This window comes from Delphinus delphis, chromosome 2 (genome assembly GCF_949987515.2).
Source record: "Delphinus delphis chromosome 2, mDelDel1.2, whole genome shotgun sequence".
In the NCBI taxonomy this organism is placed as follows: Eukaryota; Metazoa; Chordata; class Mammalia; order Artiodactyla; family Delphinidae; genus Delphinus; species Delphinus delphis.
In genome coordinates, this window is record NC_082684.1 from 75,683,930 (window position 1) to 75,706,238 (window position 22,309).

Consider the following 22,309-nt stretch of genomic DNA (forward strand, 5'->3'; position numbering starts at 1 on the left):
GCCAGGGAATTCCCACAAGTGTGTAATTTTTTAAAGCTCCCAGATGGTTTTGTTGCAGCCAGTCTGATGCCAGTTTATAAGATTTCATTTGTGATCAGTGTCCTAGACCGAGATGGTCATCAAAGATCAGGGAGTAGGGCTTTCCTGGTGGCGCAGTGGTTGAGAGTCCGCCTGCCGATGCAGGGGATACGGGTTCGTGCCGCCGTCCAGGGAGATCCCACATGCCACGGAGTGGCTGGGCCTGTGAGCCATGGCCGCTGAGCCTGCGCGTCCGGAGCCTGTGCTCCGCAACGGGAGAGGTCACAACAGTGAGAGGCCCGCGTAACGCAAAAAAAAAAAAAAAAAAAAAAAAAAAGTTATGATTTTTTGAGTTAAAAATTTTTAAGACTTTTAAAATTGGTTTTTATTGGAGTATAGTAGATTTACAATGTTGTGTTAGTTTCTGCTGTACAGCAGAGTGAATCAGTTATACATGTACATATATCCAATCTTTTTTAGATTCTATTACCATGTAAATTATTACACTCCTTTTAGATTCTATTCCCATGTAAGTCTATTCCCATGTAAGTATTCAGTAGAGTTCCCTGTGCTATACAGTAGGTTCTTATTAGTTATCTATTTTATATATAGTAGTGTTATATGTCAATCCCAATCTCCCAATTTATCCCTCCTCCCCATTTCCCCCTTGGTAACCATCAGTTTGTTTTCTACATCTGTGACTCTACTTCTGTTTTGTAAATAGGTTCATTTGTACCATTTTTTTTAGATTGAACATATAAGCAATATCATATGATATTTGTCTTTCTCTGTCTGACTTACTTCACTCAGTATGACAATCTCTAGGTCCATCCATGTTGCTGCAAATGGCATTATTTCATTCTTTTTTATGGCTGAGTAATGTTCCATTGTATATATGTACCACATCTTCTTTATCTGTTCCTCCATTGGTGAACATTTAGGTTGCTTCCATGTCCTGGCTATTGTAAATAGAGCTGCAGTGAACACTGGGGTGCATATGTCTTCTTGATTTATGGTTTTCTCTGGATATATGCCCAGAAGTGAGATTGCTGGATCATATGAGAGTTTTATTTTTAGTTTTTTAAGGAACCTCCATACTGTTCTCCATAGTAGCTGTATCAATTTACATTCCCACCAGCATTGTAGGAGGGTTCCCTTTTCTCCACACCCTCACCAGCATTTATTGTTTGCAGATTTTTGGATGAAGGCCATTCTGATCAGTGTGAGGTGATACCTCATTGTAGTTTTTGTTTTGTTTTGTTTTGTTTTTTGCGGTACGTGGGCCCCTCACTGTTGTGGCCTGACCCGTTGTGGACCACAAGCTCCGGACGTGCAGGCTCAGCGGCCATGGCTCACGGGCCCAGCCGCTCTGTGGCATGTGGGATCTTCCCGGACCGGGCACGAACCTGTGTCCCCTGCATCGGCAGGCGGATTCTCAACCACTGCCCCACCAGGGAAGCCCCCCTCATTGTAGTTTTGATCTGCATTTCCCTAATAATTAATGATGTTGAGCATCTTTTCATGTGCCTCTTGGCCATGTGTATGTCTTCTTTGGAGAAATGTCTATTGAGATCTTCCACTCATTTTTTTGACTGGGTTGTTTGGTTTTTTGACATTGAGCTGCATGAGCTGTTTGTATATATTGGAGAATAAGCCCTTGTTTGTGCATTCATTGGCAAATATTTTCTCCCATTCTGTGGCTTGTCTTTTCATTTTGTTTACGGTTTCCTTTGCTGTGCAAAAGCTTTTAAGTTTCATTAGGTCCCACTTGTATATTTTTGGTTTTATTTTCATTACTCTAGGAGGTGGACCAAAAAAGATCTTGCTGTGATTTATGTCAGAGTGTTCTGCCTATGTTTTCCTCTAAGAGTTTTATATTATTTGGTCATACATTTAGATCTTTATTTTCATGTATGGTGTTAGAGACCGTTCTAATTTCATCCTTTTACACGTAGGTGTCCAATTTTTCCAGCACCACTTAATGAAGGGACTGTAAGACATTCCTTTTAAGATTTCTACTCTACACAACTGCTTTCGAAATGCAAATATAAGAGGCAGTTACAATACAAGATCATTTAGCAACCACCCATTACCATTCAACTTTTAAGACACTGAGAAAATGGGATTAGAGGTAGAAGGAGGAAATTTGAGGGAAGGAGTATTTGGGATTGTGTAACACTGATTGAAAAAGAGGGCCTGGAAGTTTCCAAAATGTGCCACATGATGGCAAAAATACTTTTGAAGGAGTGGTGCAGTGAAGGGCAAGAGCAGAGAAACAACATAATTCATAGTCTGCTTCTCACAATGTCCTTTTAAGAGCCACTAATTATTGATCTTTTTGTGGAAAGGACTGATGGGAGGCAGGTAAACCTTACATTATGGTAACTGAGCTATTCCATGCTAGAGGTGTTAATAAGACAGAATGAGGATTAGCACAAATTTTGTGACATATCAGGCACCTTAGAAAGTAAACAAGTGTACCATTAACTCAGCTAACAAAACTAAATTAAATGACTTCATTAAACGGTGTAAAACTGCATAATATTCAAAAAGAGGAAAATCACAAAAAGATTTCACAACCTTCCTTATTCAGAACAATACCTGTAATATAATATATATTCAATAAATATTTAATGAACAAATTGAAAATCCAAAAATTCACGCATATTTTTACTAATTTTTGAATCAGATGTCTCTGAATTTCCTTAGTCAATTCTTCTAGCTCATTCTAATCACAAAATGGCAAGGATTTTATGTGGCTGTTTTTTGTCTTCAATAAAAAATTTGAACCCAAATTTTCAGGGATAAGGTTGTTTTTGATGAATGATAGCTCTAGACCTGGTCTACGAACCCAGAGAAATATGTTCTTAGAAGGAGTGTTTTCCCTCTAACCCTACACCTGTGCTGCCACAGCCCTAACCACTTCCTGTCTGTGAAGGTAATTCCCTGCCCTGGTCCCTATAGCAGGCAGATGTATGAAGCCGAGCCCTGGGTTTTGGTATACCTGCCTCCAACACGCCTCTCACTGTGGGCTCACTCAGTGCACAGAAATACACTGCAGAGTCCTCCAGCTGTGAAGCTGAGATGGCAAGTTTGATGGATTTGTTTGCCTTCTGGAAATTCAGTGAGTAGCGACCTTCTGTTGCATTTTGCTGGTTATAAGAGTCCTGACGAATAAGGAGAATCATCGCCCCACTGCTGGGCTGCTTGTACCAGTATAGACTATAACTGAAATCATTTGTGTCATATATGCAATCCAGGGTCACAACGTCCTTCTCCTGCACTAATATTACTGGTTGGTCTTGAGTTACCTTCTGGGCAATACTGGATCCTAAAGAAAAAAAAAGCAGAATCAGAAGTTTAACAATAAGTACTGTGGAACAAAGAAATTCTGTTTTACACTCTAGTGCCCCTTCTTCCCAGGGTGCCCATAAACCACCTGTTCCCCCAGTCCTTAGGTCCTAGAGGGGTACAATCCCACTGGGGCCATCCTTACCTAGCCACAATGAAGCCATGACCACCTTCAGAAGGCTGGAGAGAAGCATTTTTGAGGTCTTCCTCTAGATGGAAAGTGTCTTCTTCAATTTCAAGGCTCTGCAAGGTGAGGTGAGCCTGACAGGGTGAGGGAAGAATTGCTGAGCTATGTGTTGCTGCTGCCCCGCAACAGGAAACAGGGGTTTCCTGGAGGAGCAAGTTGATGTGGCTCATGTCAGCTTCTCTACGGACTAGGTGAGAGTCTCACTCAACCCAGACTTCCTTTTGCATTAACCAGCACTTCAACTAATGGCAATTACATCTGAAAATAAACACGAGGTAAATTTGTTATTGAAAGGGAGATTGATGATTCGACCAAATGCTGTGTTTAGTCGTTGCGTCTGTGATGGAACTTATTTTAAAATACTACATATAATGGATTATGGAAACAACCTAAGATGTAATGATCATGTATCCTTACACCTATGTATGCTTTTCTTTCACCTAAGGTAGAAATAAATCACTTTATGATAAGAAGGCAGATCTCTTTAGACTAGTTACTGCAGCTTTTTCAACCTATATATTGATATAGCAATCAATATAATTATTCACCGCAACATCTGTTCAGTTACCTATCTTGGGACCTAATAGCAGGAGAAAAGATAATCTCCCTTTGCAGAAGACTAGAATGAAGCTTGCAGACATGGAGTCCTGTCACAGAGGTCCCCTTCTCTTCTCTATTAGTTTTGACAGCCCAGCTCTGTTCAGAAAGGCCAAAATAGATGCCAGAGTTTGGTCATTAGGTTATCAAACCTTTGAATTTATATTTTTCCCATTAACTCAATTGGGACCCTAAAAGAGCCACAAGAAGCCCCTATACTCTGTGCGCCCAGCTCTAAAGGGAATATATTGCAGGTGACATACACCTCCATAAGACATACACCTCCATAAGACAGCTTATGGATCATACACCTCCATAAGACAGCTGATCGTAAGTTCACCACTGATTGTAATAAACCTTTCTTTGTGTATGAATGTAAAAGGAAAGCCATGCCTAAGGATATTACTAAACAACATGGCAAACAACAAAGACCCATTGCCTATCATGGCCTACCCCTTAAAGTTCAACAAAACTTATACTCCTTGTCTCAAAGTAATTACAGCCTTGGCTACATTGGTTGAAGCATCTTCAGATCTTGCTCCGGAATCTCCATTTAAATCTGATGGTACGACATACAGTACAAATTGTTCTCCAATCTAAAACACTCAAACTTTGTCTACCAGTTAGTTGACTAATCATAAAAGATTAATTTCTCACATATTATTCAACTTTGTTACACTTCTCAATTAAAGGATCTCATGATTGTACTTCTGTTATTCAAAATGCCTTCATGCCCGGAACAGGTCTTTTGGACACTCTCATACAAAATTCTGAATTGACATGTTTTTAAAATAATCTTACTTTAAATATTGAAAAGAAAAAATACCAAGCTGGTTATGCAGTAGCTACTCTAAACTCCCTTTAAATCCAATCATTAGCAGGAGTAAAATTAACTCAAGTAGCTAAACTTGTGGATCTCTCTTGGATATATTAAATTACAAAATGTATACATATAGTGTTAGTTATATATATTTTTTTTATTTGCGGTATGCAGGCCTCTCACTGTTGTGGCCTCTCCCATTGCGGGGCACAGGTTCCGGACGCGCAGGCTCAGCGGCCATGGCTCACGGGCCCAGCTGCTCCGCGGCATGTGGGATCTTCCCGGACCAGGGCACGAACCCGCGTCCCCTGCATCGGCAGGCAGACTCTCAACCACTGCGCCACCAGGGAAGCCCCAAGAACCTTCTTAAGTACAGGTTCAGACTAAGCAGATAGGTCAATTAAATGGAATAGCAAATCAATAATTAAGCCTAATTGTATATGGAAATTTAGTATATGTTAAAGACAGTATCTCAAATCAGTGGGGAGGAATGAGTTCTCAGTGAGTATATTGTGACAAGTGTGTTAGTGAGAGTGTCCCATTTTATTTTACTTAAAAATTTTTTTTCTTTATTTTTATTGTATTGTATTGTATTATTTTTGGCTGTGCTTGCAAGGCATGTGGGATCTATTTCCCTGACCAGGAATTGAACCCATGCCCCCTACAGTGGAAGTGCAGAGTCCTGACCACTGGACTGCCAGGGCATTCCCTGTCCCATTTTAGACCAGGAGACTTTAAACTGGGATTCCTATACGCTTGAAATTATATGAAGGTTTGCCAAGGTTTATGCAGGCATAGATAATTCTAATGGAATCTAGTCATGTGTGTGTGTGTGTGTGTGTGTGTGCGTGTGTGTGTGTATGGGTTTGTGTATTAGAATTTTTTTCCCTAAAACTGCTTTAGAACATGCTTGAGATCCAGATACCATGCTGCCTCTTTCCCATTTCACTTTCCACTCTTAACTTTCCCTTAAAAAAACCTCCACCATCCTGAATCTTACTATGATACATTGCTCCAGAGTCTAAAATCTCCTGGGTACCAAAGAAGTAAGCAATTCATTGGCTCCTGGCTTCTGAGGGAAAGTCCTGAACAGCTAGGCAAGAAATATTGCAAGACAGGGAGGTGTTTTAACTAGGCAGCAACCTCGAGACAAGATTCCTTGATCTTATCTATCTATCTATCTATCTATCTATCTATCTATCTATCTATCTGTCTGTCATCTTAGAATTCAGAAATGAATTGGTGGTCACTGAAACCCATCGTGTAACATCATTGTTTGAATTGAAAAACAAAGTCAAACTTTTTATGAGAAAAAAATAAATCTTATGTGGCAGGTTTGTTTGACAATGTGGGGTATGGGAGAAACAGAAGAATTAAGGAGGAGTCTCTAGATTTCTGGTAAGGTGAATTATATTGCCATTTTTTTTTTGAGATGGAAAAGAGTGAAGGAAGAACGTATGGGGGGAAATCAGGCCTTATGTTAAGGATATGTTAGATGCCAATTAGATATCCAGTGTAGATGTTACATAGATTACAGTATATATGAGCCTGGCTTTCAATAGAGAAGGTTGGGATGAAAATGTAAATTAGTGTGTCATCAATGTATAAATAGTAATTAAAGCCATATCCCTAGATGAGATTGTAGGGGAGCTAAAGCTTTACCTGTTCCCTCTTAGGTTCTCCATCTGGACCTGAGAAGTAAGTTGACATACAACAGGTTAACAGGAGAAAAGCATAGAGATTTTATTTAATAATTTTTACATGTACATAGGGGTCCTCATAGAAAAATGAAGACCCAAAGTGGCTAGGCTTAAGTGCTTTTATACTAGTGGCCTGTTTTGGGGTGGCATGTCCTGAACCCCTCCAAGATCATTTGAAGAGAATAAATGTTTGAGGACTGAGCTCTGAGAAAACACAACATGTAGACACCAGCAAGAGGAGGAAGATGTAGGAAAAGGAGACTGAGCAGGAGCGGTTTGCAAGGAAGAAGGCAAACCAGGAGAATGTGGAGTTCCAGGATCCAGGCAAAGATGGTGTTTCAGGGAGAGAGTAGCCATAACGCCACATTCTTCGGAGACACTCAATAAGATAAGGAATGGTAATGCATCATTGCATTTGTGGATATAAAACTCACTGGTGGGCTTCCCTGGTGGCGCAGTGGTAGAGAATCCGCCTGCCAATGCAGGGGACACGGGTTCGAGCCCTGGTCTGGGAGGATCCCACATGCCGCAGAGCAACTAGGCCCGTGAGCCACAACTACTGAGCCTGCGTGTCTGGAGCCTGTGCTCTGCAACAAGAGAGGCCGCAAGGGTGAGAGGCCCGTGCACCGTGATGAAGAGTGACCCCCACTTGCTGCAACTAGAGAAAGCCCTCGCACAGAAATGAAGACCCAACACAGCCATAAATAAATAAATAAATAAAATTTAAAACTCACTGGTGACCTCAGCAAGAGTGATTTCAACGGAATGGTAGGGATGAAAATCTGACTGTAGTGGGTTCAAGTAAGAAAGGTGTTAGGGAGTAGAGATGATACATTGAGAATACTTTTTGGAAATTTTTTTTATTGTGGTAGAAGTCACATAATATAAAACATACTATTTTAACCGTATTTAACTGTACAGTTCAGTGGCACTAAGTACATTCACATCGTTGTGCAGCTCCCACCATCATCCATCTGCGGAATTTTTCACCTTCCTAAACTGAAACTCTGTCCGCACTAAACACTAACTCCTCATTCACGAGACACAAGGAGCAAAAAGACTATAACCTGTTTTTACCCACTGAACCACTAATTCCAGTTCTAGGATGCTGTTCTAATAAAATGATGAGAAATTCAAATTCAGATTTTTATTTAAAGGCGTATACCATAATGCTATTGAAAATGATGAAAAACTGGAAATAAATAATCAAGATATCCCCAAACAGGAAAATTATAAAGTTAAGTGTGGTATATCTATGGTGTAGAATAGTAGAATAATCAATTCAAAGTATGAATACAAGGTATTTTTAATGACAAAAGTGAGTGTTAATAAAAAGGACATAAAATTGTCTCTATAATATGATGTAACAACGTGCAAAATTGTGAAAAAGATAGAAATAAGTAAAAATAATGAGTGCTTGTCTATGTGGCAGAGTTGTGGATGTTTTCAGTATTTTTCTAATTTTTTCCCATCAGAAATTCATAAAACATACATAGGATTAACCTGGTTCATATTTACTATAATGAAGGTAGACCAGTGATGATCTGTATCTACATCACTCTAGTTATTTTGACTGAAAAAATGCTTCTCAGCACCATAAATTCAGCTCATAAAATAGTACAAAACCAAAAGGCTCCCCCCCACCTTCTTCTGTATTAATTATGGATCTATTTGTTGTAAATGACAGAATCTCAACTCATGCTGGCTTGTTCCCAATGAGAGTATTTTGACTTTTGCCGTTCCAGGCAGAGCTGGATATATAGGCTCTGATGATGCTCTCAGATCTGTCTTTCTTCATATCTCTGCATTGTCTTTCTCTATATTTTAGGCTAAGGTGTGAATGATGTTCCCTAAAATGGTCCAGTGATTAACTTCCACAGCTCACAATGATATGGCAGCTCTACCGTGTAGAAAAAAACTCGAAAACCACAGATATCCACTTAAATGAATATGTCTGCAAAGCAGATGTGTTCATGGCTTGCATCTTTCTGCTTACCCTCTTTTCTAGAATGGTTTCTAGTTTTGAGAGTCTGTGAACCTATTCTAATAACTCTTTCAAATTTCAATGGTAATGATAGATTAAAGCAAATCTTGAATAGTCTCTTTTGGACAAATCTTCTCTGTCCATGGTCTATTCTTATTTCCCCTCCCTTTCTCTTAAATTGTTCTTGGTCTCTTCCACCATTCAAGACCCCAAATATAGCATTACCCAACATTTAGTTGTATATAGTATATAGCATTACCCAACATTCAGCACCAAGAAAACGTTTCCTTTATGAAACAATGGTGAGTGGGACTATTCTAAATATTTGGGTTGCTTTTCTGGAATGGATCATAGACATTTGATGAAAATAAAATGTACAAACTTTGACTGGAAGTTTCCACATCTCTCACTTCATCCATCACTGAGTGTTACAGAAAGTCTTTTATTCAATAAAATAATTTCTCTTCCTCACTCTTCTCACTTTCTACTTTTGAAGAAAGTCTCTCTCTTTCTGAACGATGTGGATATAAACTAAATCACCAAACGGTGGAATAACAATTTTAGTTTTACTACGGTGTTGTCATCTATTTTTTATGTGCTTACTTGGTTCTCAACCCTGCACCATTTAATAGAAAAATGGAGCTATAAGACCCCTAAAAATTTAGTATATTGCTGCCTGAAGGAATATCCTTTTTAAGTACATCAAACCATGCTCTTCTAAGAGTGAGCCAAATTAGACAACAAACATGTTTGTGATGATAAAAGGCCCAGTGGGGGTAAATTAGAAATTAGCCTTAATGTTGAAGGCCTATCTGCCTGGCTTATCCTTATGGCAACTCAGTACCCTGAAGAGCAGGGAAGTAGATGGGAATATATCTAAACTATACCAGTACAAGTACTGAGGAGGGCAAAATCTCACATGAATTCAGGAGTTATTTTCAGAGAAAATCATGCAAGGGTTTTTGCAGCCAGATGAGGAAGAGAACAAAGTACAAAACAAAGCAGAATGTAGTTATTTTTATTTGTTTGGTCTGTATTATTTGATTTAAAAGTTTGTCCTTTACGGGAGGTTAATGAAGGCAGAGAAGCTATTAGTCTCCCCCTACGTCTAAACAAAACTCATGCTGCAAAGTGATCATAAAACTGCAACACATTGGGAAAGTGTTTAGATTTTTCCTTTCCTGCAATATGGCGATTAGTTGGTGGTAGAATTGCTCAGGGAAAACGAAATTTATTTGTTCATTGAATCAATCATTATGGAAATCCAGTTTTTCTATACATTTAGAAGTGTGCTTGTAAAAGTAAATCTTTGATATTATCTACCAGTTTAAATTTAGATTAATAGCTCATTCTAAAAAACAATTTCAAGATATTCCTTAATGTTGCTTATGCTAAAGACAGGTAATCTCATGACAGTTGTATTTTTATCTGGAAAGAAACCCAGTTCTGAGCTGTGTGTGGCCCTCTTGGATGAACTACTGCCTCAAGCTAACATTTCATATTATCTCACAGTACCATCCAATAAAAATTGTCCCTTTCAGTAATATTAAAAACTTCTAATTTCCTAAACTCTTCTTGCTTATTGTTTCTTGATCTTTGCTCTTAATAAGTTTACCCTGCTTGGAATGTGTTCTCCTACCATTGCCCTCACTTAAATTCCTACACATGCGTCAAGGAAAAATTCAAAATCCAATTTCCATGAATTTGGAAGTGATTTTTTTTTTTTAATCTGTGGTGAATTTTACAAGCTTTTTGGTTGTTCAGTTCTTTCACGGTATTTTCCCTTATTTAAAACTTAAAATTCTTAGTTTGGTGCAAAATCATATTGTTTTGTAATCGTTTCTGCAAATCACTGGAAAATGGACATTCCACTTTTCTTTGACTAGTTCCTGTAATGAGGAATATTTTACACCTCAAAGCAGTCTGTTTTGTTTTGAAAAGCCTCTAATTGTTCATTTTTCCTTATAGGGAGCTGAAATTAGTTTCCATACAAATTCTAACCATTGGCTATAAATTTGCCTGTATATATGGGTATAAATATTATCAGCCATTCATTCTTTCAACATTGTTCAGTGAATGCGTATTGGTAAAAAAAAAAATTGGTATCTTCATAAAGCTTAAATCTAATGAGAGAGATATTCCTATGACTGTTAGGTAGTAAGCTCTTTGTGTACAAGCATCATTCGTAAAATATTTTTATATTGCCTAACGAAGTGTGCAGAAAGGAGGAAACAGAACAACTTCAGGTATGAATTCTGAGGAACATCATTTTGTGTGAAAGTGAGTGCCTCCTTCTGTGGGGTTGTGAACAGACTGAACGTGGGCGGGGTCCCCATGATTACAGAGTAGAAGGTGGAGTCTGAGCCTATGACCTGCACAGAGATATGTTCTTCTTAATGGTTGGAACTCTCACTCTTGCTGCGTGTGTGGCTGTGTTAAAAATAGTAACCTCTCCCTCCTGGCACTTGTGGACTGGGGATGCTGCTCCACTTTGTGTTGGCTCTCTTCCCTGTTCAGAGAGAGGAACAGACACAGAATACTAGACATCAACTCTCCACTTATTCAGTGATTCATTTCATTTTTTCCAACTTTCCTGGAAACAAGCAAGCAAAATTTACTTTGAAAGGACTAAAACAAGACCTGAATAAATGAAGAGGCATATAATATTCTTGGGTAGGAAAACATAATATCCTAAAATGTCAGTTTCCAATGTGATTCCAACCAGAATCCCATTTGTTTGAACCAAACTAAATAAGTGAGAACAAATACCTTGGAATTGTCAACTATATTTTGGAAAATAATATTAAGATTGGGTTTTCTTTTTATGACATAAAAACTTACTCTGAAGAAAACAGTACAATATAGGCACAGCCTGCTCAGGTGACACTGACAAGAAACCACCCACCAGCCTCAAGACCACTGAGAGCACTGAAATTAAGAAAACAAGTCTTTCCTTTGCAAAAGAATAAAGAAAGAGAAAAGAAATCTAAGATGCCCATGAGAACCAGACACTTTCAGGATTCTGTATTCTCTGTACTGTTTGCCTTCACAGAACATGCCAACATCCTGAAAATAACATAGGCTGAGACCCTGAGTCTTTAAGCTACTAAGTCTCAGGAGATTTGTGTTCAGCTCCCACTGTAGTCTTAGTCACTGTGTCATTCAGAGCACAGAAGTACTTGGCTGAGTCTTTCCAATGGGCTGATGTTTTCCTCAGGTGGAAGGACTTCTCACTCCTCCTAAATTCAGCCTCAAAACCTTTGATACCTGAGACAAGGCTGTTTCCAGATGTGTACTTCAAGAGAAGCTGGAGTCCTTGATTGGGGTACTGCACGTACCAGAAGAGATAGGACGAAGAAGAAGATGAGTAGCTGCACCTCAGCTCCAGACGGGCTCCTTCAGAGACAGTGATGTGGCCGTCAGGCTGGGTCACCGACTGGGCTCCGGCTCCTCCTGAAACATCAATGCTGAATCAATGAACTCAGCCAGAACAAAAAGTCTCTGTTCAAAGTCAGTCCAAAGCAATGTTCCATGTGTGAACAAGAGAGTAAAATGGAACAGTACTCACTCAGGAACAGGAGCACCTCAAGCATCAAGGTGAACAGCAGGGTCATGGCAGAGCAGTGAGGAGGCAGTGAGCTCCTTTCTGGGAGATTCTCCACAAACAAAAGTCTGATGACTGGTGGACTTGAACCCAGGTTGCTGTGAGGTTGAGAAGGAATGACACAGGATTTAGATTTCTGATGGACGTTGTAAGGTGTGTTGGGAGAGAGGCTGTCTTAACAAGACTGCCTGCCTCTGGCGTCTTAGATGCTTTACATGTCATTGTGCAAAAAGTGGCGTCAGAATATCTCTTTAAACTGTAGGGAAGGAAGGTTTTTGTGCGATTTTTCTGATCTTATATAGAAAAATCATTTCCAGTTTACACAACAGCCCCCTCTATTGGTCAGATAGAGAAAGAAAGAGCAGTTCACAATTTTTGTGAACTTCCTCACCTCCTTCCTGCCAGGAACACAAAAGTCTCCGAAAGGAGTGGCAAGCACTACAGAAAGTGGCTGCTCTGAATGTGGTCTGCAGGTGAGTAGCATCTGCATCACCAGGGAGCTATTCTGAATGCAGAAGCTCAGGCCCTACCCAGACTTCCTGAGTCAGAATCTGCATTTTAATAAGATTCCTGCGCACATTAAGAATTTGAGAAACACTTGTCTAGATGAAGGAGGTAAAAAATACCTTTTGGATTTAATTATAAAGAGATCATTGGTATTTCTGAGAAAAAATAGATTGGTTACAGGAGAGGCATGTATTAGTTTGGAGGAATATTAAATATTTTTTAAGAGGAGCATGCTTGAATATTTTAAATGATGGGAAGAAATCAGTAGCAAGAAAGTCCTGAAGAACCAGACCATAGAGTTTGGACGATCAGTGGGCTGAGGTGCCAGAGAAGTCAAAGTGAATGGAGTGGGTGAAGCGTTTGGACAGAGGCGCACTATTTAAAAGGAAGAGAGATATCTTTTTTATTATTAGGGGAGGGAAAGTGAATTATATGTGTAAAAGCAGGAGTGTTTCATGTGGAAAGCAGAAAGTTGAGGAAGATTCATTTAATGATAAGAGTTGTCTTTACGGTCATCTACCATGACTCATCAAAAGGTCCTGGGTAAGCTGTACTAAGAGTGAAGAGAGTCAAAGGATATCGTAAAGTATAGAAATGATACGTTATAAAAACATACAGAATTTTCACGCACCATTTCATTTACAATTGATGTTAAAAACCACGACTATATGGAGACAAACTTCTGTATGGCTGTGTTGATACATATGCTTAGATGGGGGCACATTGGCCTCCTGGGATGATGGTTTAAGTAAGAACTAAGTGTAAGAGTGGGAAACACAGCCATGTGTTGGCTTGAGGGATATAATGAAGTAGAAGTATCTTCAAGTGTTCCCGTAGTGGAAGGTTTCCAACCCACTCATATAAACCAGCTTCACAAACCAGCTCTCATTAATCAGTGCACTTGTCAAAAGTAAACTGTGGTCAAGCTGTAGGCAGGTCTACTGAATGGTTCTTGTAAGTCAGGGACAATAATAACAGCTGGGATTAAAGAATAATATGTATGGGCCCCTATCCTTGAGGAATTTGGACTAGTGAAGAGTTAAAACCAAAAAATATTCTCAGCATAGTAGATACGTGCTATTGCAAAACTGTGTACAGAACACTAAAAGAGGGAGAGGGCAAATAAATATAATTTATGTAACCTGGAAAATCTTTTTAAAAGTAAATGTGACATTTACTGGGTCCTGAAGATTGAATAGGATTTTGCCAACTTGAGAAAGAAATAATATTTATAAGAAGAAAATATGAGAGTGAGTTCATTTGATATGGCTGATGTTCAGAAATCTTGGTGTAATACTGGGGAGGAAGATGAACACTTACTGGAAGTAATACTGTAGATGGCCACATAAACCTTGGTTTTTACTTTTGGGTCATGGGGAGCCATAGAAGGTCCTGAAATAGAACAGCAATCTAATCTGATGTGTATTTTAGAATGATAACTTCAGAGATAGATTTGGGAAGTAAGAGCTCATGGATAGGGGATACATTTAAGAAGTTATTCCAACCAACTCAGTGAGAGGTTATGAGCACCTGGACCAGGATAGTAACAAGGCAAGTAAAAAGAGGTGGTTGGGGCTTCCCTGGTGGCGCAGTGGTTGAGAGTCCGCCTGCCGATGCAGGGGATACAGGTTCGTGCCCCGGTCCAGGAAGATGCCGCGGAGCGGCCGGGCCCGTGAGCCATGGCCGCTGAGCCTGCGCGTCCGGAGCCTGTGCTCCCCAACGAGACAGGCCACAACAGCGAGAGGCCCGCATACCGCAAAAAAAAAAAAAAAAAAGAGGTGGTTGAATGTGAGAAATATTTAGAAGACAGAATTGATATGACTTCATATATCAGTTAACTTTGACTAGGGTAATGCTCAGTACAAACAACCTCACAATGTCACTGGCTCAGAAGAACAAAGTTTACTGAGTTGTCCATGGTATGTTAGCTGTGGGTCAACTGCAGTCCCAGCACTCTGAGGCTCTGCTCCTGGATACAGGACGATTCCGTTCTGCTACTATGAGTTTTCTTTTCATTCTGGACCTTGCGTCTTCTTCACATTATGGATAAAAGCTGAAAGGACAATCGCTACCTGGTAAGTGCAGGGAAGAAACAAAAGAAGACATGCCATGTGAATATATTTAGTTTTAGCTATGATATAATATACTTCCTATCCACTCACATTCCATTGGTCAAAGCTGGTCACATTGCCGTGTCCAAAGTCCACAGTGAGGCCAAGTATAGAAAATATACTCCAGCTAAAGATTAGCATAGTAAGGGTGAGAGAGCAGGAATAGTCAACACATAATACACTCTAATAGTCTTGGAAATGAGCTACGTGAGAGTGAGCTTATAGGGCACTCGGATGTTAACTCCCTTACGGAAAAGAAGGTATATTCACTTCAAAATCTTTAAGAAAGTTTTTTGTGAAAACCTAGGAGAAATCAATAAAAAATTATTTGCTTTTCCCATTTGTCTTCTTTGCTCTTTCTTTTTGTGTTGAAGAACATGCCTTCAATGAAGTAGGATGTAGCAACGAGTGGTGAATATTACCCTACTTTAATCAGATTATTTTAGAAAGGTTTGAGAAACTATCTAGTTCACTTGGAATCATGGCAAAAGAGGAGGCTAGGAATCTGATTCAATGATATGGCCAATATACTGGTGGGAATGGAGGTGAGTGATGTGTAATGACAGTCCCGTTAGTTGACGGAGCTACAGTGACTGGAACGCTTGTTTATCTATCATTGCATTTCCCCCTGGTTATAGCAAACACTGTAATTCATTGAATTTGCCGTTTCCACCTCACACATGGCTCTTTCTCAATGCTGGTACCAGAGCAGCACCAGGCACAGGATTGGGCATGGGCTGCAGAGGCTGAAGGGCACTGTGTGCAGGCACAGAGAGACGTGGCTGAGTCTTCAGCCTGGGATCCTTTGATGTACATGTAGCTGTAACCCTCCTTAGTATTCAGAGTGATTCTTACTTATCCTTCCTCCTTTTCATCCTCATTTACAGTCATTAAAACAGGTCCTTAGGGCTTTTTCCAGCTTCCCATCTATACCAGTATGAAGCATAAAAAGAGCTGGAAGGGAAACTGCAGGTGAAATTGGTGCTCCCTCCTTTCTGAACACGCAGAGATGGAGAAATCTGTTCCACACTCAATATGCTGCTCACTTCTGTTCAGAAAGACAGGGTCGGACATAACACTGATCTCTCTACACAGGATTCATTGTCTTCACACGTTCCCAGATAGAACCTAGAGTTACGTGACTACAACCCCTCCTTCTCCATCACTGCCACAACTGTTCAGAATATCTTCAGCAGCCCCTGGACTTAAGGCCAAGATGAAGTCACAGGATTAACAATGGAGCTGGCAAAGGATTCCTCTCCATTTATCCTGCCCAAGTATCCTCAGCAGAGGAATATTCTTCTTCAGAAAATAGGATTCTGCATCTGGTTGCCCAGCCAATCAGAGACAAGACCCCATACAAGGCCTAGAAACACACCAACAATTTCTGACCTAGACTCAGTTTCCTGTCACTCAAAAGGAGGGCTCAAACACTGCTTGCTTGAGACCAGCTTCACAAACAGTGAGGACATCCCCGATGAGTCCACAGCACAAAGAGAGCTGAGAGCCATTCAGAAGTGGGCTGCCCCATCGTGCACTGCAATTATTCAACTTGAGAGACATTGGGATGGCAATTTGTGGCAGGAAAAACACTTTGGTTAGGAATCTTTTATAGGAACTTTCAACAAAATCCTCATATTATAAATGTGCACACATACCATGTGCTAAATTATCTATTGCTTTATGTACATTGTTCGAATACAGAAATCACACAATAGAATTACTATCATTCCCAATTTACCAACAGGAAAACTAAAGCTGAAAGCGATTGAGGAATTCACTCCAGGTCAAACACCTGGTAATAACTAGAACACATATCTATCTGGTAAGGGGTCCATGGTGTTTGGAATCTGCCACGCCACTTACATTTGTGATACTCAGTAAATGTTTTAAATGGTAGAGAAGATACGTTCTAAAAATAACAGGAGTCTGCTTTTTGGGTTTCTTTCTACTAGCCAAAAAATGGAACAACTTAAATGTACTGAATGACTCCATTTACATGAAATGTTCAGAAAAGGAACCTATGGAGATATAAAGTAGATCACTGGTTGCCTGTGGCCAGGTATCAGAACAGGGATTAACTATAATTGAGCATGAAGGAGCTTTTTGTGGTGATAAAAGTGTTTAAACCTGGATTATTGTAATGCTTTCATAAGTCAGCTAATTTACCAAAAATCACTGAACTGTACATTCAAAATGGATGAATTTTGTGCAATGTCAATTTTACCTCAAATAGCGTTGTTTAAAAGTAAATAAGAATTATGTTCTATCTTGCCCGTGTCACAGTCCAGGAATAATGCTAGTTTGATTGAACATACGCATATTAGTTTAAACAGTCATCTTGTGCCCAGAATATCCTTAAGAGATCTGAAAATTATGAAAGCAATACTCTCTGTTCCCTGTAAGCTTAAAAAACAGCTGGAAAAAAAAAAAAGACATCCAGGGGAAATTTAACAGTACAAGATAGCAGTAATTAAGATTGTTCAGAATCTAAATGTACTTCTGGAAAATTGGCAGTGTAAATTGACTATATAACCTTCTTTCCAGTGAACAACTGAAATAAATAAAGGAAAGAGCATGGGGAAGGTACTAAACTCAGGGAACAGTACCTTCCACACACTCAAACAGTGTTCTGGAAAGTGGAACAGGATTGGAAGATATCTCAATGGCTAACCTCTGACTTTCCTTCCCAAGAAAAGAGATGCCACTGTGGTTAATAAAGGAAATCCTGAAAAATCTCATTAATGTCTCCCAATTTAGAAGTGCAAAGGCTGAGGTTAGGAATGGACTGCTAGACAAACAGAAACTAGTACAAGTAAAGCTCCTTTTTTTTTTCCTCCAGATCAGACCATTTGATGAATAGGGTAGTGTGGGTATGACCACACCATCATAAAGCCTACTTGCTGTGAAGCGTATTTGTGATGAAAATACTGATCCATTGAAAAATTCACCCGGATATTGGAAGGTATGTGTCCAGAATAAGACAGGCATACCTCCAACAGCCTTGACATTCATGCAATTAGTAAGGTAGAATCCTGTAATCTTCAGCAACCCACCTTACCTGAAATGGAGGAGAAGCCGATTGATCACTAGATATATTGCATAAATTAAATCTTAGATGAAGTGACTTGCAGGATATACATATTGACAGTTCTAGATAAACACACAAAGATTAGTCCAGCTTAAGCTTTTATATCAGTGTTTGAATAGCGTGGACTCTAGAAATAATTTTATCTTTTGTACATTTATTTTATATACACACACACACACACACACACACACACAAATTGAGCCTCCTGCACTAAGTATTGTTCATTCATAGAGGATTCTGTAGTGAAAGGATATAAAAGGCCTACAGTGCGGTAGGAGGAGGAAGAATTGAATAAATGGATTTTTTTAAAAAGATAATTATAGATAGTGATAAGCACTTAAAAAATACAATATTGTATTGAGCTAGAGAGTTGCTCTTGGGGTGAGGGAAGGCATCTGCTCTAGACAAGGTATGGAGAGAGGGCTCCACTCCGACACTTATTCTGTAACACCAGACAAGGTATCGAACCTCTCTCATGTTCAATTCCCTTTTCTGCAAGTAGCCAGTATCTTTCTGGGGGTGCTGGGCTCAGCACTGGCATTCATCATCTCATTCACTTCTCATAAGAACCCTGCATGGTAGATTCTGTCAATATCCACATGGTAGATATGAGGAAATGGAAGCATAAAAATTATTAAGTCATTTTCCGAAGATCACTCAGCTACCGAGTGGTAGATCTAGAAATACAACCCAAGTCTTTGGTCTCAAGCACTTTGCTACACTGTCTCCCTAAAGTAGGATGGACCCAACCTTGAAGGGTTCCAGTAAGAATTAAGTGAGAACACACATTCAAATCACCTAACACAACACCTTCCCTAGCTTAGGCACTCAACCAGCTGCAGGCAATGTGCAGAAACTTGCGGGGGGTGGGGGTGGGGGTGTGGGGGGGTGTTGGGAGACAGAATCTGAAATCGCAGAGGAATCTAGCCCAAGATAAATTTCAGTATTTTTTTGAGATATATGTAGCAGGTTACCTGGCAGATTTCATGTGTTATCGTGAGTATCCATGGTCTATCATGTTCTTACTGTTAATGAGAAGTCAATTCATTAAGGTGTCATATTGAGAGATTGGGTGGGCATATTATAATATGAAATGAGTGTACCACCCAGTATTGGCTACAATTGTTTATTTTTTCCCATTATTGACTCTTGCTCCCACTTCTCAGGATATTGCTATACTACAAGAAAGGACAGAGCAGTAGACACAATTATACTTACCAGAGAAGAAACCCCAAACTTGCACAACAATTCTGAGCTTTCTTTCCAAGGTAGCCTATAACTCCACAGGCAAAATCATCTCATGTGTTGTATATGTCATTTGAAATCAATCACTTTCACATCTGGCTAGCAAAAGAAAACAACCAGCCAGTTCTCCTGAATCCTCTCTCCCCTGATTTCTGCATTGGGAAGTTTACTGACTGGTTCAGCAATGGCAGCTTCTATTGTGACTAGGCTTCACCACAATTTTACCCAATGTCACTAGAGGGCAGCAGCGAGGCCAGTGTAGGCATCACAAAATATTTGAGCAGGACACCAGGTGGCAGTGCTTCAGCTTTCTTTCTTGCTGCATGCAGTGTGCTAGAGCCTGATTCTCAAGGAAGGAAAATAGAAAGATTAAAGAGATAAAAGATAAAAGATTCCCAAAGGGGTGACATTTGAGTAAAGACATGAAGGAATTCAGAGGTGCACCATGTAGATATTTGGGGGCATAACATCACAATAGAGAGGACAAAGGCAAGGAGCACAGGTCTTGATATAGAAACATGCTTGGAGTGTTTAAGGAATAATATCTTTCCCTGAGGCCCCTTATTCTTCCCAGCACACTATTGCATAAGGAACTTGCTAAAGCATTCAGCACTGTTAACTGATTAGTGGATGATTTCCTCATCTATTGATCCTGGGGCAATTTGTGCCTAGGTTTGGCATCTTCTTTCCTAGTTCCCTTTAGGTTCCTGTTTAAACCAGTAATGTCACCATCACTGAGACATCCAGCCACCCTGTGCTGGGGCCAAGTGCTTCTCCATAGTTCAAACCTTGCTCTTTAGGAGCCCCATAAATGCTACACTCTGGCTGGCAATAAAAGTTAGAGATGATATTCACAGTTAGGAAAGTTCTTTCTTATTTCTGAAAAATTAAAAAAATTGGAACAATAAAATCTATCTCATAGGGTTTATGATATTTGAATTAGATAATGAATCTGAGATGCATCCTACAGTGCCTGACATATAAACCAATATGGTACCCAATAAGTACCAACTTTCTTTTTTCTAGTAAAACCTTCCTTTCCTTCAATGTCCGGGTCTGTGTTCTGTTACTGCTTGTTGTTTTCTCCACATCAGTTCAATGATGGGAGCTTCTAAGAAATTTACTTAATCACTTATTTTCCTGGAGACAGTCATTATTTTTCCCTCTCTTCTTAGGTCCTATTCTCCTAGCCATATTGATTCACTCAGGATGCTAAAAGGACACAGATGAGGTTTTATTTTCATTTCCCTAATGAATAATAATAATAATATTCCCTGATGAATAATGATAATTTTTGTATATTTATTAGCTATTGGATATAATATTTCTGAATTGGATCTCCAAGATTTTGCCATTCTTATTAACTCTTTTCTTATTGATTTACATGAGCTTTTAATATATATTGCATTTGAGTCTGTATCAGAAATATGCATTGCAAATACAGTTTACCATTCTGTGCCTTGACTTTCCCCCCTACTAGCAGTGATTTTTAACAAAGACAATTTTAAAATATACTTTCATGTTCATAAGAAGCCAGTTTCAAAGTTTTATTTATTTGTTTTAACACTTTAAAAATGTTTTCACTTGGTGACTTCTGATGTGAAATCAGGCATCATTCTTAATGATATTTCCCAGAATACAATATATCGATTTTCCCTGGGTATTGGCAAGATTATTTCCACTTAAATAGACCCCTGGATTTGCCTTCAATGCCTTGCAAATTTCTGCCAAACCACAGTGGTGGACTTGCAGAATTCCTTATTCATCTTTATGATTTTCCGCATAGCATTGCTCCTGAATAAGAAACTTGTTTTTTAGGAAGTCAAGTAGAACAGTGAGTGAAGGTACTTGCTATGAGCAAATAGGTTATGGAATGGGTAATGGAAATGGTAGTTATAAATACCACCTACAATCATGTGGTCATTTGCAGAAACAAGAACTATAATACTTATGACAATTTCTTTTTCATTTTGATATGAATATGGTTATGTATACATTAACCATTTTTAAGTCTCTCCCCTACTTGTCTGCCTGTGGTAACATATGATGTGCAAGTATAAGTTTATCTTATATCTTATTGTATCTCAGTGGTTAAGATGCAGGATTCAATGGGACAGTGTGAATGAGGTATAAGAGGAAAGAACACCACCCCAAAATGGATAAATTAACTTGGTGTACTCTCTTCGGGAGAGGGTTAGCTTGGTTTTGGTTGAATGGGGAATAACTGCATCTTATTAACAGGAAGCATAGTTTTGCTCTTGTGTTTATTTGAAAGTTGTGTTGTTAAAAGAGGTATAGATGGGTGACTAGTTGACATAGAGGGTACTGTAGTAGCTTTGTAGTGTCTCAACTATCTGGATATCTGTGTCCCAGAATTTGCTTCCCTGTATTGTTCTGGGTTAGGGTTGGCCACAAAAAAGACTTGCGCAAGGTTTAGAAGGTAGTTGTCATGAAGTAGCCACATTTTTTAAGCTCTGCTGGTTGGTGCAGGGCTCCAGGAACTGGGCAACTCACACATGTGGCTGCTGATGAACTAGCTCATCTTATTGTTGACTCACAACTCCTCTACCGCCCACCCGATCTCCTCCTCATCTTCTCTTTGTCTTGGACCAAGTATGCATGTAGCATGAGGGCAAATGACAGCCACTTCTCCTTGAGGTCACCCACCATTGTGAGACTGAAGGAGGTGAGAGACAGACAAGTTTTAGTGTGTCTTTGTGGGTTCCATTGTCCTCGTGGTTTCTAGTACCCGTCCATGACACAGTCTGTCCATGCTTTTGTCCACATCCAACTTTCCTTCCCAAATGACACTCTAACTGACTAACAGTGAATTCAGGCTCAACACCAGATGCAAAGATAACAGCTTTGTAGAGACCCCTCCACCAGCTCTAGCTATTGCCTGAGTTCTATTCTCTACAGTGAGTCTCTTATTCTAGATCACTTGTAATTTGCTTCTCTGATTGTACCCTGACACAAAGTCTAAGAGGAAAGGACTAAGGAAATGATTTTCATGACCATTTCAGATAACTAGAGCCAGGTTTGTGATGTGAGTGTCTTTAGGTGGAACTGCCACTTTAAATTATCATGGAGCAAA

General features: G+C 39.5%; 1 gene segment (V, D, J or C); it reads right to left on the minus strand.

Moving 5' to 3' along the window:
* Positions 1 to 11,763: 11,763 nt before the first annotated feature.
* On the minus strand, positions 11,764 to 12,483 carry LOC132418302 (T cell receptor alpha variable 8-4-like). The segment is given in 2 exon segments: positions 11,764 to 12,110; positions 12,226 to 12,483. Coding segments are annotated over 2 exon segments (605 nt in total).
* Positions 12,484 to 22,309: the final 9,826 nt, after the last annotated feature.